The sequence below is a fragment of the Cervus elaphus genome, chromosome 6, assembly GCF_910594005.1.
Source record: "Cervus elaphus chromosome 6, mCerEla1.1, whole genome shotgun sequence".
NCBI classification, from domain to species: domain Eukaryota; kingdom Metazoa; phylum Chordata; class Mammalia; order Artiodactyla; family Cervidae; genus Cervus; species Cervus elaphus.
Window position 1 is genome coordinate 49816991 of NC_057820.1, and position 23099 is coordinate 49840089.

Below are 23099 nucleotides of genomic sequence, written 5' to 3' on the forward strand. Positions count from 1 at the left end.
AATTTTTGAATAGATTACAGATGCATACACTCTTTCCTTTTCCTTATTTTACATATTTTGGGTATATAGTCTAATCAAGAGAATTCAGGTAAAAATATAATCATTTGCTTCTTTCTGAAGTGACTTTATATGGCTGAGTGAAATGAATGCCAGAACAGTATAGCTTTCTGGCCAAAGGTCTGTAGATACTTAACACATCTATAAAAACTTTTCATGTGGCTGTACTTTCCATATGGTGGAAATTAAACTTGTGGTTTCTCTCTTATATTGAGAAGAAGGACTCCTGTGTTTCTTTAAAGAACACAAGGGGGCAGTACTAGGTACTTTTTTTTTTTTTTTTGGTCCTGATTGTTCATGAATCTCTAGTAAATGTTGCTCTGAGACGATGACAGCTCCTCCCTGTGATTCCTGGTTTGCAGGATATCATTAACAACACATCCCTTGCAGAATTGGAAAAGCGGTTAAAAGAGACACCTTTCAACCCTCCTAAAGTTGGTAAGAATATAAATGATCGTAGAAAGCTCCACACTCTCAATGATAATTATGGATGTCTATTATGGAAGAAAGGTAAAACTATTCTAGAAACTAAATAAATTGTACATTTATAAATTTTGGCTGAATTAACTTGCTCATACCCTTGGTTGAGTTGCTGTTTTCTAAATAAAGATGGTCTTCTAATCCTAACTCTACCTTGCACGGGTAGGATTGGGTAGCCTGTTTATTAAGAAGTTTAGCAATGGCATCTTCAGGACTTTTTGTTTCTTAATCTTGGAATTGTCCCCAGACTTTATGGGTCTTCCTTTTGGTTTAAGCGAAGACAAAGAGCTGGTGATTAATTGTCAGGGGTAGAGTGAAAATATACTTTTTGTCTCAGGAAAGCCCAAGAACTGGGTTTACAGATGAGGAAGGAGGGGGCTTCACCTCTGCCTCCTTCAGAGGTAGCTTAGGCACTGGACAGCAGTGGTGAGGAAAACCAGAGAAGGGAGGGACGTTTCTCCGGGGTGGAAATGTTTGCCCTATCTGGCCATGGTTCCACCCATGTGTTTTGGTGAAACTTCCAGGTGTTAGTTACTTCCTTGGTTCCTGTTGATCTTAGTCATGCTGCTGGTATTGTAATTAACATCCCATTAGATGTAGCCTGCAGCTTCCTGAGAAATTGATAACAGGGCTAATGGCTCAGAAATTGACAATGGAAGGTACTAAAGCAGCCAGGAATACAGTTATTTGCTTCCCTTTCTGGAATAGTCCAAAAAAGGAATTAAGAAAAGGGTGGGGGGAGAAAACCTAGACCTTTCCTCTAATAATATAATGGGCAGTATAATGGAAATAATTGATTTTGGAAATAAGTGTCTCAGCTGGTAGTAGAATAGAGGCCATGACTTAGTTGGCTATCACATTAAAAGAGTTTTTTTTTTTTAAGCTTAAAATCTAATATTCGATACTTACTGAGGTTAAAGAATTCTTGCTTAAAGAGCATTGTATTGATATAAAAACAATTATAGCTTTTTCATTGTTAATTTCCACTCATGCTTTTGATTCTGTTGTAACATTTTTGATACTCACTTACAAAATGGTTCTAGGAAATAACTATTTATGAATTACCGTTTTATCCCGTTATTTCTACATAATATTCCAGTAAGGAGAGTTTAGTCTAAAGCAGGTTCAGCAAACCTCATTCTCTCAGCATCTGTGAATATCATTGTGACCAGAGAGGCATGTCATAAAACTGTCTCTCCCATGAAGATGTGCCGTGTTTGCAAGGGCAGCATTACAGCAAATTCTGATCTGTTTTTGGACTTGGTTGTGCTTTCCATCTTTGTATCTGTGAGCTCGGAGACATAGTGAAGGACACTATTGACTTGAACTGCCAACCTTGATGGGAATCTTTGGCTTTTGGGGAGGGTGAGCTGGAGTATTGTCAGATAACAATTACAGAGTGTTTACCATGTACCAAACGTGGCATGAGAGCTTTACTTAAGTGAGCTCATTTGATCCTCACAAAAGCCTCACAAGGGGGCTCTGATTGTCATTGCCCTTCTACCATGGTAGAGGCCCGGAGGGGGCAACGTGTCCCAAGATCACACAGCAGCTAAGTGATAGAGCAGAGATTCAAACTCAGACGGTGGACGCTGGGGGCCATGCTCTTAGCCATTGCTCTGAGGTCCCCAACCTCCAGGATCTAATGCCTGATGACCTGGGGTGGTGCTGATTTAATAATAATAGAAATAAAGTGCACAATAAATGTAACATGCCTGAATCATCCCCAAACCACCTTCACCCCCATGGAAAATTTGTCTTTCACAAAACTGGTCCCTGGTGCCAAAAAGATTGGGGACAACTGCTCTGAAATACCCCTTGCGTCCCAATCAGAGGAGGAGTCATGGTCACAAGAGTGAGTTATGCATGGTTGTAAATAGCATCCAACAGCATGCAGTTGGGAGGCCTGGGGCTGAGTCTTTGATAATGTAACCAAGACACTTCTCTAGTCCAGACCAAAGCCCTCATTTTCAGTGACTCTGTTATCTCAAGGTCTTGTGTGGAGAGAATTAAGAAGGAGATAGCTTTCTTTCTGCTTATTTAGGGTGTTTCTGCCGCACAGACATCTGGGTTTGGCAGGGCAGCATGCTTACCAGTCTTCATGATTTGTGATGACCTTGGGAAGACTGTGTTTTCTTTTTTCTCTTTAGAAAGTGCAGAAGGCTTTCCGAGTTACGACACGGCTTCTGAGCAGCTCCACGAGGCCGGCTATGATGCTTATATTACAGGACTGTGTTTCATCTCCATGGCCAACTACCTAGGTACACGCTGTACCTGCCTCTGTCAACACACCATGGTCCGGAGGGGAATCTTCCCTGTCTACCCTTTCCCTGGGATCCACTCAACCAATAGAAAGTGGGAGGGTTTTGAGGGAGGAGGGGGAGGGGGCTGGGTGGGGGTTGGGGAGTGCACAGGAGGAACCATCAAATGCTTACCTGGGGTTGTGGTACTCGGTCCACATGAGCACTTATTTTACCCTTGCGGAACCGTACTGTTGATTTCAAGATATTTTTTTTCCTTTTTTTTTTCAAGATATTTTTTTCAGGCTTTGTCTCCTTGACTGTTTGTGATACTCTGTTTCTTTTCTTCATTAGGTTCTTTTCTTAGTCCTCCAAAGAGTCATGTATCTGCCAGATCAAAACTCATCGAACCTTTTTTTAACAAGTAAGTAATCAGAGTCCCAGGGCCCCAGCCTCCTCTCTTGGTGGAAAAGCCCAGTATCTGGGATGTTGGTGAGGGGTGACTGGGAGCTCTTGGGCATTTTTAGATAAGATATTCCTCATCTCTGGTGACTCAGATGTTTTTTGAAAAATAGAAGTTGACCTTTTCAAAAAGAATGTATTCAATATATTGGCTAAAAAAAATTAGAAAACATTATGAAAGGTAGCACATCTCTTCCAAGACAAAGGACTGACGGCTTCAGAGTTTAAATGTCCCACGAGGGAGACTCTGTGTATGTGTCTGTGTACACAGTCAGACCTATCTAACCTCAACAGGCTTTACAAGTGAGATTATTCTTCATGCTTACATTATTACCTAACTAAATAACGTCCTTTCTGTGAAGATGTTGGTTACACAAATGACTTCTGAGATAACCTGTGGAGCAGTTTTGATGGTCATTGCATCCCAAACCCTCATCTGAATGGATCCGGTGAAGTTGCACCTTCACCGTCGGAGGAAGTCAGTGTGATTGTAGGGAAACGTCTGCTTTCAGAGCATTTCCAAAGAATCTCTAGATTGTCACTTCAAAGCGAGGCTGGCGCTTTCTTGGCACAGTTGAGACTAAAGTTGTGAATGTGATCATCAAGCTGGCCACAGCCTGGCTTTGTGCCAGGGCCCCAGGCCTTCGTCTCTACCCCGGCTCTCTCCGCAGGGCTGGTTCTGGGAGGCTTAGGTGAGCCAGACAGAAGTGGGCAGCCCACATCACTCACCATTTCTGAGAGAGCCATTTCAGGGTCGGCTTGGTGACGTCATTTCCTTATATTGTATGCGGCATTTTACATGTCTATTAGTGCTTTCCCAAGTAAGAATGCCGTCTCCTCCGGAGTTTATAAATTCTGGTATCACAGTGCTTGTTCATAGGTGCCATGCTGCAGAGTCAGAAGTTAATTCCAAACATCTGGATTCCTACAGGTTTGGAATTTTTGTAGTCTGAGTTAGTGAATTCTGTCATCCTGTGGCTTCTTCCTTTTTAAATCTTTGTTCTTTTCTGTGGAAGTTCAGAGGTAGATGTGTTTGATTTTTCAAAAACATCTTTCACTTCAAAAAAAGTCTTTCAAAGAGGATTGGGTAACAATGTAGTATATATTGAAAATTAAGTTGAATTTTTCTGCATGGAAAAGTAGTTCTGCCACCAGTTAAGTTCTTGCTATCTATCCAGTTCACAGTGGGATTTTCTAACCCCTTAACTCTAAATTGGGGGCAGTGTTTATCTTTGTAAATCTTAGGCCCGCTTATGGCATCAACCGTGGAACCTGTGAGTGACACTAAATACATTTGGATTGTGGCCTTTCTGGCATTTTTATGCATGTGATGTTAAGTTTGTCATTCAGCAGTATTTTGCAACTGGGGAGATGTTTACTTCCATTTAAATATTTAAAACAACAATCCTGCTTCTGCACTAAAATCAGCTCCTAATAAAGTCAGGTGATGGTTGCAAATGGGGGTAGATAGAGGATGTCTCTTGTTTATCAGTTATCTGTGTGGCCAAAATGAAGAGCAGTCAAAGTAGGCTTTGGTTTATAAGTTTAAGTGAAGTGAAAGTTGCTTAGTCATGTCTGACTCTTTGCAACCTCGTGGACTGTAAAGTCCATGGAATTCTCCAGACCAGAATACTGTAGTGGGTAGATGTTCCCTTCTCCAGGGGATCTTCCCAACCCAAGGATCGAACCCAGGTCTCCTGCATTGCAGGAGGATTCTTTACCAGCTGAGCCACAAGGGAAGCCCTTTAAAAGTTTAAATAAGACTTTATATATTTCTAGATCAATTTAGTATTGCTAATTATGGGCAAAGATATTACTCAGAAGAACTGGGCAGTAAACACATAACTTAACTTTAAAATGGGACTGATGTCCATTCAGATTATTTTTTTGCTAAAACCTAGATGCATACCAAAAATAGTTGAGATTTAGGAATCTTCCTGTGATATTGCACTGAAAATTCTTGCCCAATTTGATTTTTTTCTCTATTTTTCCCTATCTGTGAAGGAAGAATTGTTTCTTTATCTTTGAAGGGAAAAAGATCCTAGCAGGATTTAAAGTGCAAAATAAGGACTATTTTTATTCTATATTGGACTAGCTTGGTTAAGTATAGCCACCCATTCTGAACCTGTTAAGAAAGTGGGAAAAGCAGTTGCTTTTGATGTTGTGAGTGGACGCATGTTCAGTTGCTCAGACGTGTCCAACTCTCTGTGACCCCTTCGACTGTAGCCCACCAGGCTTCTCTGGCCATAAGATTTCCCAGGCAAGAATACTAGAGTGGGATTCCATTTTCTCCTCCAGTGGTTCTTCCCGACCCAGGGATCAAACACGCATCTCCTGCATCAGCATGTACATTCTTTACCACTGCACCACCTAGGAAACCAATATTGACCTCATTCTTACTTAAAGGCAGGTTTCATTTATGATATTAAACCTTGATTTTGTTACTTTTCTTCAAAATTGCTCTTGTAAAAAGCTGTGCAACAATTGCTATCAGTGTTATCTCAAGCAGTTGATTTTAGAAGAATCTAAATCTTTCTGAGGGTTTATTTGTTTTTGTTGTTATTCAGTCACTAAGTCGTGTTGGACTGTTTGCAACCCCATGGAGCACAGCATGCCTCGCTTTCCTGTCGTTACCTCCCAGGGTTTACTCAGACTCATGTCCACTGAATCAGTGATGCCATCCAACCATCTCATCCTCTGTCACACTCTTCCTCCTGTCTTCAGTCTTTCCTAGCATCAGTCTTTTCCAATGAGTCGGCTCTTTGCATTAAGTGGCCAAAGTATTGGAGCTTCAGCTTTAGTTTCAGTCCTTCCAGTGAGTATTCAGGGTTGATTTCTTTAGGGATGACTGGTTTGATCTCCTTGCTATCCAAGGGACTCTCAAGAGTCTTCTCCAGCACTGCAGTTTGAAAGCATCAATTCTTTGGCGCTCAGCCTTCTTTTTGGCACCTGGCTTTTCTCAATGTAAGCTTAACCAAACACACATATCCCTAATAAGAATTTGGGTGGACATGAGATGACTTACACGTGTAAATAATATTTTGCTTTGCTCTCACAAGGTTTATGTTTAAAAAGTAGACCTTGAGTGGAGATAAACCCAGCCTATTTCTGCATTATTTTAAATTAGCATCTGACTGTGTTAGGTGTGCCTTTTGGGGAAGCTTTACCGAGTCAGCTATTGAGAAGATCCCAAGACAGTTGGTGCTTGAGCAGATTGCAGAGATGGAGTGTAGTACAGGGCACTTTCTAAGCCCGATTTGTCCAGGGAAATGTCCCGGCAGGACTTTGCAGGGTACCATTTGTCTCTTTCCTTTCCTGGGCTCCTTGTGTGTTTCTCCCTTCTTTTTTGGACTCAGAATGAAAGTCCTAAGATTGCTGAACGATGGAAATCGGGATGAGACCACTGCTAATGACAGGCTGTGTGCAGCGTGCTCTTCCTCTCTGTTGCGGGCTCTCTGCTCAGGAAATGGTTTACCTTCTTTTATGACCTTGGTCAGTTTTCATCAATGCATAGAAAACCAGACTTAGAGAAGATCCTTTGGTCAAATCCTTTTAGGCCCGGAAGGAGCTAAAAATACTTTCTGCTTATACTTTTTATTGCACGACAGAAAGCACATAATCAGACTTCAGTGTTATGTTTTATTAACAGCCATCTGTTTCTGCAAGACACCTTGAGCGCTCTTGTATTAATAGATAACCTTTTATGAAGGGTTTTGGGGAAAGGTTATTTTCGATTTTTCTCAGTTCTTAGAAGGAGGAAGGAAATGAACATGTATCTTATTTTGGCCAGTCTCTAAGTAGTGGGATTAAAAAGGAAGAGGTGCCTGCACTCTACTGTAAAGGACAGCTGCGTCATGCTTGGCACAAGTGTTCTGATTTTTTTTAAATTTTCTTTTAGAAGTCTCTTGAATTTGTTACAGTATTGCTTCTGTTGTTTATGTTCTGGCTTCTTGGTGATGAGGCATGTGGGATCTTAGCCCTGGACCAGGGATCGAACTCACACCGCCTGCTTCAAAAGGCAGATTCTTAACCACTGGACCACCAGGGAAGTCCCACAGCATTCTGAATTTCAACGGGAGTCTTCCTAGGATGACAGGGCCATGTGTTCCATCTAAGCTGAAGATAAGACAATTCATTTCCTCCTCTGTAAAAACAGGACTGGAACTACCCCCCTCCCATGTAAGTTATAGAAGTCACATGAGATGCTAAAGGACTTTGATAGTTCCTCAGACTTAGTAGGTGGCCAGGGTCTATTATTTTCCTTTCCTGAAGTACAAGAGAATTTGACATGCTGGGAAATTCAAAACAGTAGATATGGTAGCAGCATGTGTTTTTGTTTTAAGTTTCATGATAGAGAAGAAAATGGATTGAAGTGCTGATTTAAAACTGGAGCAAATGTGAGGCATCCACTTTCCCTGTACTCACCTTTTAGTGTTTGCTTAGGAAAAATCAGAGGACAATGAAGTCTGTCAGATTGGTACATAATAGAAGCAAGATTGCTTTGATTTGAAGCATTTTAGAAAGTTTTGTTACGCAGATGAATCCAGCAATTTATGGAAGGTTGTATAGCTACACAACACAATGATAAGTGGCGAGTAGGAGGAATGATTACGGCGCCTGAGATAAAGCACACTGATGTCTTCTCCCTTTTCCTCCATGGAGAGCAGTCATGTGCGGGCAGTAAGTTCTTTCTGCTAATATGCCTGTGCTTCACCTTTAATATCAGAGAGATTTTTTAAACTGAAGGGTTGTAGAAAAACAAAATACTTCAGATCCGTGCGAAACCTCCTTTCACTGGTGCTGGACGGAACCACGCTTATTGTCTCACTTACCAGCAGCCACCCTTCACGTTGAACCATGTCGTTCACTGGTGACCCACGTGTCCGGAAGTGCAGATCCTGCTTGTCTTTCATGAGAGCAGTACTTGGCCCCTGCAGGGCGGCTCTCACCTTACCCTCTGCGGTCCTGCCGGCCTCTTCTCATACAGAGGAGTGAGAGGCGCTGGAGCAACAGGAGGGCGAGGCCGGTCTGCCCTGCGCGCGTGCTCAGGCACTCAGCCTGAGTGTCTGACTCTGTCACGCCGCTGACTGTAGCCCGCCAGGCTCCTCTGCCTGTGGGTTTTCAGGCAAGAATACCGGAGGAGGCTGCCAGTTCCTCCTGCAGTGGATCTTCCTGACTCAGAGATCAAACCCGTGTCTCTTACATCTACATTGGCAGGTGGATTCTTTATTAATGTGCCATCTGGGAAGCCTCCCAGCAATTGCTGTTGGGTTTTAGCATCCTGGGTGAGGGAGCCAATATGTCTTCATTGAGATCCTGGTAATGTTGGGTATCAAGTCCATTGTGGTTCTTTTTTTTTTAATAATTTAATTTGTCTATTTTTGGCAGTGCTGGGTCTTCGTTCCTGCTCTGGCTTTCTCTAGTTGGGGTGTGTGGGGGCTACTCTGGTTGCAGTGCTCGGGCTTCTCATTGCAGTGGCTTCTCTTATTGCGGAGCATGGGCTCTAGGGTGCTTGGGCTTAGTAACTGTGACTTGTGGGCTCAGTAGTTGCGTTGCATGGGTTTAGTTGCTCCGCGGCACGTGGATCTTCCCAGATCAGGGATGAAACCCTTATCTCCTGCATTGGCAGGTGGATTCTTTACCACAGAGTCACCAGTGAAGCCCATGAGTCCATTGTTTTAAGTGTTAGAGTAATTTCCCTCAAGAGCTTTCCAGCTTTACAACATAAGTGAGAGGTGCAATACAGTTTGTGCTGTTGGGAAGGCCTACCTGTGACTGTCACAGTGCTCAGCATAATGGGTTTCCATATGCGTTTCATGTGTTAAAATCATTTGGTTAATTTCTCCAGTAGAACTGCCTCACTTCAGGGTCCTGTGTAGTAGAGAGCAGCTGTGGTCTGTGGGATCAGGTACCTGGATTTGAATCCCAGCCCTGCTCCTTATACCTGGACCCCCTTGAGCAAGTTACCCTCTGTGTGCCTCAGCTTCCTCATCTGTAGTTGAGAACGATGGTGCCCATTGGATAGGGTTGCTGTCAGAGTGCCACGGGAGAATGTGTATAAAATGCACAGTGCCTGACATGTCATAGGCCTCAGTCAGCTTGTCACTGCTTTGGGGACATTTATACTTTGAAGACTTCTGTTGGCCAAATGCTGGGAACAAATGGAGAGCTTTTCATTTTTAAAGAAAATACCATATAATCATATCTTTAGTACTGTAGGCCTCTTATAAGGTGGGCTTTGTATTCAGTTATGAGCCTTGATCAGAAAAAAGAGGGATAGCGGGATAAAGCATGCTTGTAACTCAGTGGTGCTCAGGAAGATTTGCATGTATGTCTTTTTGCTTTTTATTTCCCCCTTTGAGGCATATGGTTAAATCTCAGTCTGGGCTGGGCAGCATTTCTAGTTGTAGGTTTTTATTGGGAGAGGAAAGTAAAGAAGTAGCATTTACTAAGTGACCCTTTGAAAGTGGTTTCTTTTTTTTTTTTTTTAACAGCTTTATTGGGATATAAATTTGCACGCCATGCAATTCACCCATTTAAAGTGTACAATTCAGTGGTTTGGGGTATGTGACATTATGCATTTTTTAAAAAAATTATGGTAAACTATATGTAACATACAAGTTGCCATTTTAACGATTTTTAAGCGTACAATTCAGTGGCAGTAAGTACATCCACAGTGTTGCACAGTTGCCACCACTATCTGTTTCCAGAACTTTTTCCTCACCCCAAACAAACTCTGTGGTCATTAGGCAGTAATTCCCCATCCCCCTGCTCCCCTCAGCCCCAGGTAAACCTCTCACCTGCTTTTCTGTCGATGCATTTGTCCTTTTGTGAGCTGTTTCTTCTTGAGCAACTCATTGCTTCAGTGAGATCTTAATCTATTGAAACAGTACCTTGGGTTTCCCAAATCAGTAGGATGGAAATAATCTCCAAGCATTGGCTTGGTTTGATTGCCCTGAAAGTGACGCCCTGATTCTCATGAAGGTGAAGGACAAGGTGAGCCTGCCTTGAGCGTGGGGCTTCTTAAGGCTGGAAACTAGTGCTTGTTTGCAAACTAGTCGTTGAGTTCTCCCAGCAAGGGGTGCTTGCCTCAGACTGATACTGCCTTACCTAATTTCTGCCGTGCAACCTTATTTTCCCAAGATTGATCAGGCAAGCTGCTTCTGTGGCTTTATCATAAGGCCACTTTCTAGAGACACCTTAAGGGAAACCCACGCCACACACCTCTGCTCGGCGTGCTAGCCCCGTGGGCCCCTTCTGCCCTTGTATTGGCTCTGGTTGCTTTAAAGTATGTGTCTCTCTAGCTTAATAACTTGTTTATCATTACAATTTGTAGAGGTTAGAAAAAATCAGTCCCTGGATATATGTTTAAGCAGCTTGCCTCCTTCTTAGCAGGATATCATTTTAGTTTCCTGTGATTCCTATTTGAATCTCCACAAGCGTGGTAGGTGACCTGAAACAACAGACATTTATTCTTTCACAGTTCTGGAGGCCAGAAGTTTGAAGTTAAGGTATAGGTGTGGCTGTGCTTCTCCCACAGGCTCTGGGAAGGATCTGTTCCTTGCCTCTCTAGCGCCTGGGGATGCTGACACTCCCTGGCTAGTCACCATGTCACTCCAGTCTCTGCCTCCCCCTCTGTGTGTATCCTGTCTCCCTCTTTCTTTTGTAAGGACAGTTGTGATGGTATTTAGGGTTCACTTGGATAGTTTAAGATATGTCCTCATGTAAGGTCCTTAACCTAATTTCTAGTTCCATCTGCTAAGATCCTTTTTTCAAATAAGGCAGCATTCAGAGGCTCTGGGAGTTAGGCTGTGGACCTCGCTTTCTGGAGGCCTGTTTATAGGCATGTTGGTAGTAAAGCCCGTGTTCTTAGGTAGTCCTTGCCTTGCCTTGGCCCTGGCTGTAAGCAGATAGGTCATGGTTATTTCCAAGTCTGTTTCACAGTTAATTTATATGAGTCAGAGGTTAGCAATTTACCCTAAGAAATTTGCAAGAAAAGAAGTGAAGAGAGGTGAAGTTGCTTAGTCCTATCCGACTCTTTGCAACCCCATGAACTGTAGCCCGCCAGACTCTTCTATCCATGGGATTTTTCAGGCAAGAATACTGGAGTGGGTTGCCATTTCCTTCTCCAGGGGATCTTCCCAACCCAGGGATCAAACCCAGGTCTCCTGCATTGTAAGCAGACTCCTTACTGGTTGAGCCACGAAGGAGTTTAGACTAGCTGCCAAATATCTTCTCCACTGAACATCTTCCATGGTTCAGAGTGTTTCACCCACAGCGACTATAATTTCTGACAGCATCCCTGAGGAGGTAGGTAATAAGGTCCCCCATTTGCAAGCTGAGGCCATCTGCCGCGGGCCCCAGAAACAGTTGAGTCAGGGACAACCCAGGTCTGTCCTCAGCTGGGGATAGGATTCTTCCTCCAAAGCATCATTCTCTAAAAGAGACAGCTCAACAGTTAGTAGGACATTTTCTTAAGAGACAATGCTAGTATCGCTGAAAGATTTCTTTCTCTGCATGTTTGGTTTGGGCAGTGATTCTAAAAGATGTTGACTTGGACCACCGGATCGAGTGCGACCAGTTTCCTCTGACATTTTACAATCTGCTGTTTTATAGGTCCAGCAGACGTTGCCTTTGTACAATGTTTAGTTTAACACTTTTATTTGATGTAATTTGATATGGTTCATTTGATGGAGACTGTTTAAACATGCTGCTGACTTTCTTTCCTTTTGCCTTTCTTCCCCGCACTGTCCCCCCTCCCCCCCCCCCCACACACTTGTTTCTTGCATTACATCTCTGAGAAGGGACATGAGTTGGCTTTGGGACAAATGTTGGGTAACTCTCTATTTGTCAAGATATCAAGTGACTAGATTGGAAATTGCACGTGCACCCCTCTTCCCCCCACCCTGAGTGAAATGAAAATAACTGGTGCCACAAGGACTCTCCTCTACCCAGTGGTTGCCCTCTTATTTTACACAAGAGCTTTAGTGAGCAAAATAAGTGAGCTTATTTTGTGAGAGATGTCTGCATGCTTCCTATCCTGGATGATAAAATTAGTTTTTTATGGCGCATAAATATGTATAATGATGAGCCTTTGCATACACGGTTCTCATGAAGTGCTTTTTACTGCTGTGCCCTGAAGGAAATACCGAGACCATTTGCAAGAACAGTAGAGCTGGCAGTCGTTAAAGGTTTCAATTTTCCTCTGGAAGGCTTGGGACTTGGAGTTAGGTGCAAATTAATTCACCACTCAAATCGTGTTGAGATGAGATTGTACTCAGCATCTCCGTATTCCGGTCTGTAGTGGCATAAGAGGAGTACAGTTTTGCTTGGAAATCTGTTCTTTGAGGTAGAGCTTTTTAGGAAGAGATATGTAGTCTTGAAGAAATGCACATGTTTACTCATTAAATGAAATACTGAGTTTCTAGGTGGAAGAATGAAAAGTTTGGGGCCTGGAGGGTTTTCCTTTTGCTCAGGCAGAACCAGAGTAAACACTGTCCTCTCTTATGAAGACAGGCTGTGACATCAGAAATCCTAGATCATCCAGGCCTGTGTGTGTGTGTACAGATCTGACCTTACAGGAAGTAAAGGTCCTGTATTCAGACACCATTATCTCACTCACCCCTAGGATGGGCCGATTCACAGGGTTTCCCTGATGGTGATCTTGGTGTGTGGGGGGCAGGTGTGACCGTGAGGCCGGAGGCCTGGGAGCAGCTGGTTCTGCGCTGCAGACGTGGGAAGGTTGTCCTCTGACCTGTAGCAGCATGGCTCTCTTCTCTGCTCCTTCATCCTGGTTGCTTTCCTCAGTCCACCCAAAGCTCTTCTCAGAGAGCAGCCTCATTTCTTATATCTGGACTCTGCCCCGTTGCACGAAGCTATAATTTAATCAGCCCTTAGAGCATTGCCAAAAAAGCCAACAAAAGCCTATATCTGAGATCTTACATCCCGAGTTCTTGCACTAGAGGTGGTTGAGGACGCGAGTCCTCATTTGTCCCTTAGAGGCTCCTGCGGGGACTGTAGGCTCAGTTTCACATGAGGCTGTGGGAAGAGCTCAGGTTAAAAGCCAATGTGAAGGGGGTATGGGCTTCCCAGGTGACATCAGTGGTAAAGAACCCGCCTGCCTGCCAGTGCAGGAGATGTAAGAGACGTGGGTTCAATCTCTGGGTCAAGAAGATCCCCCGGAGGAAGAAATGGCAAGTCGCTCCAATATTCTCGCCTGGAGAATTCCACGGACAGAGGAGCCCAGCGACGTTGCACAGTTGGACACGACTGAAGCGACTTAGCTCACACGCACGTGAGGGGGTACCTGGCAAAGAGATGGTGAGGCCCTTAGTGTAAGACTGGTAATGGGGAAACTTTGGGTCTGAATCTGTCTCTACTCCCATGCTGGCCAAGGGTAAGCCGCCGGAGTAGGAAAAAGCTGCTTCCTCACTCCCTGTGTGATAGGACTCGGTGCCTGTCCTCCAGACGCCAGAGGATCAGAGGAGGCTGAGTGCGCTGTAACAAACACTTATTTTAGTCAGGAACCTTGTCCTTTTAAAAAATAGTATATTTTTATCCTGATTGAAACACAAATTACCGACTTGTAATTCTACCAGCCAAAACGAAAAAAAAAAAAAAAAAGCTGTCATTTGGTGTGTTTCCTGCTAATTTTCTATCTCTATTTCATTTGCTAATTGAGATTGTACTGGTTTATGATTTGGTAACTTAAAAAAATTCAATAAAGGATTTTTCCAAAGACGTTAAAACCGGTGGTCAGCAGCATCGCATTGCTGGTCTTCAGTGGTTTGTCAGGTGGGACATCCTGGTCCTCTTATAACCTGACCTGTGTGTCGGGCCTTCTGTCAGGTGCACAGGTATTACTGGTTTCTTGCCAGTTGTCTCTTTTCTTTCTTCTCTTCTTTTAAATTTATTTATTTGGCTGTGCCGGGTCTTCGTTGCGGCATTCGGGATCCTTAGTTGCGGCATTCGAACTCCTGTGGGATCATGACTCGCAGCATGTGGGATCTAGTTCCCTGACCAGGTATTGAACCCAGGGCCCCCTGCACCGGGAGTGCAGAGTCTTAGACACTAGACTACCAGGGAAGTCCTGCCGATTGCTTCTTTAAGTGGCCCTGAGTACAAGTCACTGATCGACAGTCTTTTTCTGCCATCACTTAGCAGCAGTGGAAACCATGCTGCTGCAGGAGCTAAATGAACTGTTTCCTTTCATTTCTGAATAGAATTATTGGCTTTACACGTAGACTCGGTCATGCGGAATTTTAACGAACTGTAATGATCTCTTTGGTTCCCAGAGGTTTGAGCCTCTGTGCAAAATATTCCTGAATCACCTTCAGGACTTCCTGTCTGCATTTTTGAATGTTACCTTTGCCCTTCTTGTTTTCTTGAGCACAGCTGCATAAAACAGGTTGATACCAGCACTGTTTTGCCATCCTTTTTCACATTGGACAACTGCAAATGATTCAGATCAGCCACAGTCCAAGACACGCTCTTGTGTCATCAAAGAATACCCTCTGATCTTAGTGTACCTCTTTTGAGCTGCTCATTGTGTCTCATGCTTGCCAGAATTGGGGTCTGAAGCGTGTTGGTAAGGTCGGAGAATTTTGACAAGTTTGGAGATTCAGTGTGTGTGTGTGTGTGTGCCAGCCTTGGAGGCCGTATTATTGACTAAAGCTTGTGATGCGGAGGGGCTGCTTTGTTGCCAAGTTACAGAAAGGGTTGGACTTTTGCCAGTGAATTGCCAAGAGAGTAGTTTACGCCATCTTTTTTTACATTCTTCTTCAAAATGAGGGAAACAGTGGTCAGCAATTGTTTCCCCCAGTTGACATCTTGCAGAGAACCTAGTTGTTTGCCACAGTTGACCTCCTGGTTTCAGGGAATGGTGGAAGCCTTGTTATTGCTGCCTGGATGTTGAGGTAGTCCTTGGTGTTTGTTTTAGTAGTTTTGTGTTTCTCTTAAGTCAAAATGATTTACTGCAAACAAATCATTGAGACTAATACCTTTTTGGAGAAGTTGAGACAAGTCATTATTACCCAGCTGATCAGTGAATCATCATTCGTGGAAATTAACACAGTCTTGAACATACTTTTTTTCTGTGAACCCAGTGATTTTCAGTTCCCAGGTTCTGAGTCAGTGGGGCTTAAGTGGGTGGGGCCCGGGAATTTGCATTTCTATCAAGATGCCTATCTGGGGAAACACATTTTGATAAGTGCTCAAGCTTCTAGGCTCCTAAGAAGCTTTATGTCTGAAATGAAATTCTCCTGTGACTACAAGCCTTCTAACATAGTCTGGATCAGTGTCATACTGCCATGGTCAGAAAAGAATGTCAGCAGATGACTTTCCATGAGTGCCATGCAGCATATGGGCAGCAGAGCCGGGTGGCTGTTTTGGACATAAAGACATTGTCCACAGCCTGTTCTGTGGAGCTGATTAAGAGGCTGAGCTGAAGTCATCCAGTCTGCTGAGTGAATGACCCCGGAGTGTACTGTGCTCCACCCTTGGATCTGTTGGGATGTTTGAAAGCCGCGCTAAACAACATCGCCAGTGTCATCGCAGAACATTAAAAAACTGACAGATGCCCCAAAGGGTAGAATTTATTTTATAGCATCTAGAATGTGAACATGAGTCATGTAGTGTACTGGGATAGAATCCCAATGTACGATTGGCCCTTGTATCAGATGGGAACTTTAATTTTAGTCTTTGACAGAATCATTGTCAGTCCTTCAGAGAATAAGTGCAAAAATAGTGTTTCATCAGGAAGCTTGCAGGAACGTGGCCAGGGCCCCACACAGTCTTGTGTGTCTCTACCAAATTATAGCCACCCTGAATCTTCACTGAAATAAAAATAACATTTCCTGCAAGCAATGGTCCGAGTGTGTTTCCAATATCTGCAGATGAAAGGCTTCTGGGAGAGACTGTTCTTCAATGCAGTTCACAGGGAAGGAGCATCCTTTCATGTGCTTGTCAGTATTTCTGCTCGCCTAGTGCATTTCTCTTACGTTAAAATGAAAACTGTTCGGTCAGATGAGCCACACATGAGGTATTTTATCAGATCATCCCAGGGTGTCAGTGTAGGCCATCTGACAGCCAGTCAGTATGAGGCATGCATGCAATGAAATGTTTTAATTTTCCCTCAAAAGGGCAGGCGGGGATGCTTCCAGAGCAGTGGCCTGCAAACTGTCTGGCCTAAAAGGAGAGGGAGGCCCTCGGCGAGTTGACTTTGGTTCTGTTCCACAGATGCTCAGCTCCAGTTTTAGAATTGGTTTCCCAGTTGCATAGGGTGCAGTCAGCCAAGTCATACACAGATTGGTTTGCGTGTTCTTCCAGGGTTTGGGGTGATTTGCTTCTCTGTAAAGCCCAAACATGAAGCTGGAGGGATGAGTGAGAAGGGCTATTAATATAATTCATTTGGAAGGGGTTTCTATTTAGTTAAAGTATTGAGTAAGCAAACAAGGTAGTGTAGGATTAACTAACTTAAGAAAAATCTTTTGAGTGTTTCTGCTGAGAATAAATTTTTACTGAGTTTGAATAGAAATGATACTTATAATTGAGATGAAATATTAAAGGACAAACAGCCAGTGTAATGCTTGACAAAATGTATCTTTAAAATTAAGAAAATATATATTTACATGGTGAGAGAATTGGGGAAATCTGCTTTTTAAATGTCACCCTTGTTTGTATTTATACATTAGATTTTCTAAACTTGTTGAGGCCACATGACCTTAAGAGGAAAACAGTATTTTTAAAAGAAATAAAGCAGCTGAACACTCAAACTTGTGATTTTTCTTTATATTTGTCTCCCCATAGCAGGTGGGGTAGTGCACAGGATATACAGATTGATTCTACTGGTGTTTTCAGTTGAACTTTCTCTAAGGAAATCTCTAGTTATTACCCCTGGGGCTCGCAGTTCTGGTAGCCTCTGTTTTAAGTTTAAAAAATAATCATAAAAGGATTTTTGAAAAACAAAACTCAGTTTCCCAGAACCATTGGCTGCTTTTTTTCAGAGCAGGGAGTGGGGAGTATTTTTTATTTTTGGTTTAATGATACCAGTGTTTTACAAAGCTGTCACAATAGTATAAAATTTTGTGCTTTTTTTAAATTAAAAATTGCCCTACAAGTTACTGATGTTTTGAATTTTTTGAAAGTTATCTTGAAATTAATTCTGTTGGAATGATGAACTGTAATTTACCCACGCACATAGGTTGTTGAATCTGGAGGTTGATTTTGATTACTGGTGCCTTTGAAGGTATAGCAGTGAACATCTTGTTGATTCAGTTTTTATTCTTCTGTTGAAATTTGGGTACACAATTTATTTTTATAGTGGTTGATATGTTTCTTCAACTTTTACTGAAAATTGTTTTGGTTTTTTTTTTTGTATTTTTGGTTTAGAGTTGGGAGCCATCTCTCAATTTACTAAATGGAGAATTGAGAATTACGTGAACCATAGAATTATTGATCCTACTAACTCATCAGGTTCTGGTTGTCAGTAGTAATAACAACCACTTTCGAGGGGAATCTATGCTTTTATATGTCTCATTGTTTTCTGGCGTTGCAGGCGGTATCGATTAAACTGGGTGAACCAGCTACCAGATCCAGAATAGTACACTTGAGCCTAAATTAGTGAACTAAAAATAAATTTGGTTTCTTAGCCATAGGATTTGGTTTATTAAATTGTAGGCTAGGCAACAAGTCCTCAAACCGCAGAGTACCAGGACTTTTTTTTTTCTGGCGTTCACAGAACAGTGGTATTCATGCTGATGGTTCCATTTGTAAACTGGATCATGCCCTGCCTGGCTTTTGAATGCCTGGTAATAATGTGCCTTAATTGCAGGTCAGTGAAGCCAAACTAATTGCTTGTTGGGCACTTGGATTGCCTTTTTAATTTGCTGTATAATGCAGTCCCTACCAGAAATGCACAATATGCCGTTATCTAAATAAAACTCATTAAAATCATCTTACAGACAACAGAATGCCTGATATTTTGCCCACAATCTTGCAAATAAAAGCAAATTGAATGGCATTATGGAGAGCTGTAATTTAGAAGCACTCTTTTAAAAAGTGCCTTTGTATCCATTTTAAAAGTATACATAAATGACTGCTATGGTTTCTATCAGTGTGTTAGGTTTTTTGTTTGTTTTTACCAAGGATTATTTTGCTTCATGCTTTTAATATGTTTTAAATGGGAGTAATGACAGTTCACCCAGTAAGATCAGTACTCATCCAATGATGGCATTTCACTTTAAAAAAAGAAGAAAAGAAAGACATTGGTGACACATTCCTAGCTCACAAAACACCAGTCCATAGGGATTACCTTTACAATTTGTGGGGACAGTTGTTCACGGGGGTTAAGATGGTCAGTACACTGTAGGACTTGTTTTCTCTCAGTTTCTCTGGACTAACAGGGCAGCTCAGCAGAGGACTTTGTTTTGACTCTTTGATGACTAATTTTATTCATCTAGCTAATATTTATTGAGTAGCTCCTGAACTACTCCAGGAACAGCTCCAGGAACTGTTGTAGGTGTTGGGGATACCAGTTTTTGTTTTCTATTTGTAATAAATATTTCAGATTCAAGAAGTGTGCTCAGTCATGTCTGACTAATATTTAGCTCTAGAGAAAAATGTGAAGTGGATCTTAAGACTCTTCAAAATGATTTTAGAAATAAGGTAATGTAATTAAGGAGCTTCTACAAAAGAATTTTCTAGATGTTTATATCAGCTGGTTTTTTTTTTTTTTTTAAATAGAAGTTAGTCCATTATCCATTTTCCTTTTCTTTTGGTAGGTTATTTCTTATGAGAGTCATGGATATCCCCTATCTAAACTTGGAAGGACCAGACTGTAAGTGAATTTTTTATTTTCTCATTGCATCTGCACATTTAAGTGTGTGGTCTGGAAAGGAGAACAGGAACAGAATTACTGAAGAAAGAGCTTTATTCACTTAAAAATAGCCAGTGATTTTGTGGTTGATATGAATAGTACGCTTAAGTTAATGTTACCCTTGGGCCTTGATTAACCCATCTCTTTACTTACATTTTCCAGTTTATACATGAGTTGAATTAAAAAAAATATATATCTTCTCATCATTACTTCATTTTCACTCAGCACTCTGAGTTCATGATTTTCTGTAAAAAAAATTGTATATGTAATAGATTTCAAGATGTACTAGCTGTGTCAATAACAGTACATTTTCTGTTTTCCAGTTATTTGAGTATGTATATATTTAAGTTTTGTGGTTAGGTTTTTTTTTTTTTCTTTTTGAAGACCTCAGACAACCAGGCTGTTTGAGAGGTAGTTGTTGCTTCTTCCGATTGTTCTTTTCCATTGCTGTTTTTGTAGCCTTGGTAAATTGCCTTAATATATGCCATAGGCATATAGAAACAGAGGAATTACGCTTTATACACGGTGATAATAATCACTGCAGTAGAAGTTTGAGGACATCGTCCTAGTTTTAATGCTCAAACCTGTCGTCCTCGCAGCAGTTCTGTGAGCTGAGTCTCGTCGTCCCCAGTCTGTAACCACGAGTGGCTTGAGTAGTTAGGTCTCTTGCTCTGTGTCGCAGTCACGTGGTGGGTGTGGGATTAGAAATCAAGATTGTGACAGGACCGCGTCTGTTCAAGCACATCCATTCAGTTTGGACAGTGCATTTCTTTTTTTAAGTTGGATACACATGAACGTTAGGGCTCATTTGGTAATTGCAAGGCTCTCATAATTATTCTCCAAGTTAGCTTGGCCTCAGTTTCATTGACGAACCACTGGTCAGCTGTCCGCTTTTCAGCCATCAACCTTTCATCAAAAATTTGTTTTGTAGTGCAGCCTAAACGTGATCACGTCCTCCATGTGACATTCCCCAAAGAATGGAAAACCAGCGACCTTTACCAGCTTTTCAGTGCCTTTGGTAAGTCAAGCATAAGTATAGATGTCCTTTCAGGGTCCTGCTCTTCTTACGGTCTAGGTGGTCAAAGTATATAGATGGCTTTAGCTTGGACATAAAAGAGGATTAATATGCAAAGTTTTCATCTCACTCGGAGAGTTTTTGGAGCTTGGTATGCTGCTTTCTTATGCCAATATGACCTGAGGACCTTTTGCTAGCATCCCACAGTAGAGCACTGTTATTCATCTATATCCATGGAAATCAAGAACAGTTAGCCCCTTACGACCCATGGGGAAGAAGTCTAGGCTAAATAATTGTTAAGGTGAAATTGAAAGAGAATACCTGTTTCATAAGGGCAGGCAGTTGCTGCTTGATATCAAATAGCCCAGCAGATAAGCACAGATGTTTGAGAGGACCAAGTATGAGGTAGGTTCTTTTGTTACCTTTTTTATCAGGTCAGGCCATTAGATTCAATTGAACAGTCTTCTGATTAGGGTTTATAAAGGCCATTCTGATTGTAAGTCTTCAGCAGTGTCTCTTAATTTTAACAAAGTATTTAAACTGTCATCTCTGGAAATTTGTGATTAAAATGGAAACAGCAAAGACTTGATTGTCCAATAATAAGCATGTTTAGTGAATGTTAATGTGTCCCCAACAGCTTAGCATGTAGCCGTTTTAGAAAGAGTTGAAGTTTGTTAAAAGATGGTAAGGTGTTTATATTTTAGCATCTATAGTAAAAAGCAGATACAAAGTAGAATTCCTATATAACTAACATCATTTTTGTTGAACTTAGAAATCAAACTGAAAGGATGCACCATGCTCTTATCACTGAATATTTTAGATAGGATTTTTTCTTCCTCTTTGTGCTTTTCAGTATTTCTTAAAATAAACATATATTAGCTTTTATAAGTACAAAACATCGTGCAATTTTTAGGAACGTAAATGAACACAAGTGTGTTTCTAGCAAGTTATCCTCATCTTTGCAGATAGTCTAAATGACTTCTGAAATTCTGGTCCTGCTTTTTAATTTAAATGCAGTTAGATTTCACAGCACATTCCTTTGGTAAGCTTTTGATGTTGTTTCCCATCTTGTGTTGCTCTTACCCCTATTTACTCAAGCTTTAATTGGCTAAATTCAGCAGGACGCTCTGAGTAGAATATTTTTCATTTTAATTAAAGAAAGGTTAGCTGTGTGATATTGAACAGGTAACCTCTCTGTATTTGTGTTTCCTCCTTGGACATGATGATGGTGATAATGGTACTGCCTATTTAATAGGCTTGTCAGGATGATCAAATCAGCTGATCCATGGAACACATTCAGAAGTATGTGGCCTAGAGTAATTACTTAAGAAACGCTAAATATTGTTGTTGAGTCACTAAGTCGTGTGCAACTCTTTGTAACCCCATGGACTGTGGCCCACCAGGCTCCTCTGTCCCTGGGATTTCTCAGGCAAGAATACTGGAGTGGGTTGCCATTTCCTCCTCCAGGGAATCTTTCCAACCTAGGGATTGAATCCACATCTCCTGCATTGGTAGGTGAATTCTTTTCCACTGAGCCACCTGGGAAGCCCCCAAATATTATTTGTCTAAAAAAAACGTACAGGGTAGAGAGCTAAGGAAGTCATGGTTGTGACTTTTGTAATTGAGAAAGTCCTGGCACCCCACGGTGCAGCAGGAAGTAAAAGTTCTTTCCTGTGAAGGAGAAGCAAAGCAGTTTTCAAGTGTTCCGAAGCCTTCAAAAATTTTAATAGATAATAAGACATTTTTTCATCACTAAGTTCTGGTGATGTTTAGCCATTTAAAAAAAATTCCAGTCTCCTGTGTTTTTTCAGGAAGAGGGTAGTGGGTAGATGTCTGCTTGCCCTGGGTTTTCTCCAGCTCCCAGCCCTCTGCTCCTCTCCTGCCTCTGTCTGCTCTCCTGCATTCCACTCTTTGCGTTTCGCCTTTGCAGAGGACTTGTCTCTGTATGTGAAAGTCATTTTGTGCCACTATACTGCTTTCTGTCCCTCCGTGTTTTTCTTTTCTGTATTGGTCTGTCTTGGTTTCCTCTCTCTGATGCCTTTTTTTCCTCATCCTCTATCCTCTACCTGTTTTTCTTTATTTGAGTTCTTTCCCTGGCCTTGAGATCAACAGTGAATTTTTCTTATTTCTTACACACATGGTCTCTGGTTTTTACTAGTGATCTTTTAAAAAATATACCAGGCTCATGGACTTTTTAGTCTTTTAGTACATGAACCTGGCATATTCCTTCATTTATTTAAGTCTTCATTAGTTTTCATTTGTTTGTTTATTTTAAATCCTGACCCCAGCAGTGAAAGTGCCGAATCCTAATGACTAGACCACCAGGGAACTCCCTTCTCCTGATCTTGATTGGAAAAAAGTCTCTAACCCTGGCAGGAGATTGGGTTGAATGATAAACTGCCTCAGGATTTAATCCAGAAGGATTTTTTTTTGTTTGTTTTTAAAACAAACTTTTAAAGATTCTTCTGGTTGTCCTGGTTTATCTGCTTTCTTGAAGTTTTAACTGTAGTAGCTACTGTGATAGATTTAAGTTTTATTTCTCTTTAGTGCTGAGATTTTGATCATCTTTTAAACTAACACCTCATCTCTCTTTAAATTGATGGATGTTCCGAAATATATCAGATATACAAATGGAATCTGATAGCTATCTTAATGGCTAAATGCTTACTTTGCTTTTAATTCAATATTGCAGGTAACATTGAGATATCCTGGATTGATGACACGTCAGCATTTGTTTCTCTCAGCCAGCCTGAACAGGTACCAATTGGTAAGTGTGTTGGGCCTTTGTCTTGTGTGTTAACTAAAAGGTGGGAGCTTGCCCACTTCCCAGTCTAGATGCTGTGGTGTTCAGTCAGCTGGTTCACAAGCATTGTTGCCTGGTTTGTTTTGAGCTTGTCTCTAAAATAAAGGAAGTAGTTAGTAAGTATTGCACGTAGATGAGAAAATAAGACAAATGTACTGATTCTTTAGA

General features: G+C 41.7%; 1 protein-coding gene across 13 annotated transcripts in view; it reads left to right on the forward strand.

The window, feature by feature from the left end:
- The window catches only part of LOC122696614 (cyclin-Y-like protein 1), a 248887-nt gene that overhangs the window by 103384 nt on the left and 122404 nt on the right, over window positions 1-23099 (forward strand). For 12 of the 13 annotated variants that reach the window (XM_043906861.1, XM_043906850.1, XM_043906851.1 and 9 more), the window contains 6 exons: window positions 420-495; window positions 2688-2798; window positions 3132-3201; window positions 19019-19074; window positions 20045-20131; window positions 22821-22895. In XM_043906861.1, the coding sequence (XP_043762796.1) occupies window positions 420-495; window positions 2688-2798; window positions 3132-3201; window positions 19019-19074; window positions 20045-20131; window positions 22821-22895 (475 nt within the window). Of the gene's footprint in view, window positions 1-419; window positions 496-2687; window positions 2799-3131; window positions 3202-19018; window positions 19075-20044; window positions 20132-22820; window positions 22896-23099 lie in introns of those variants that run through there. The other variant, XM_043906865.1, reaches the window with a different exon arrangement.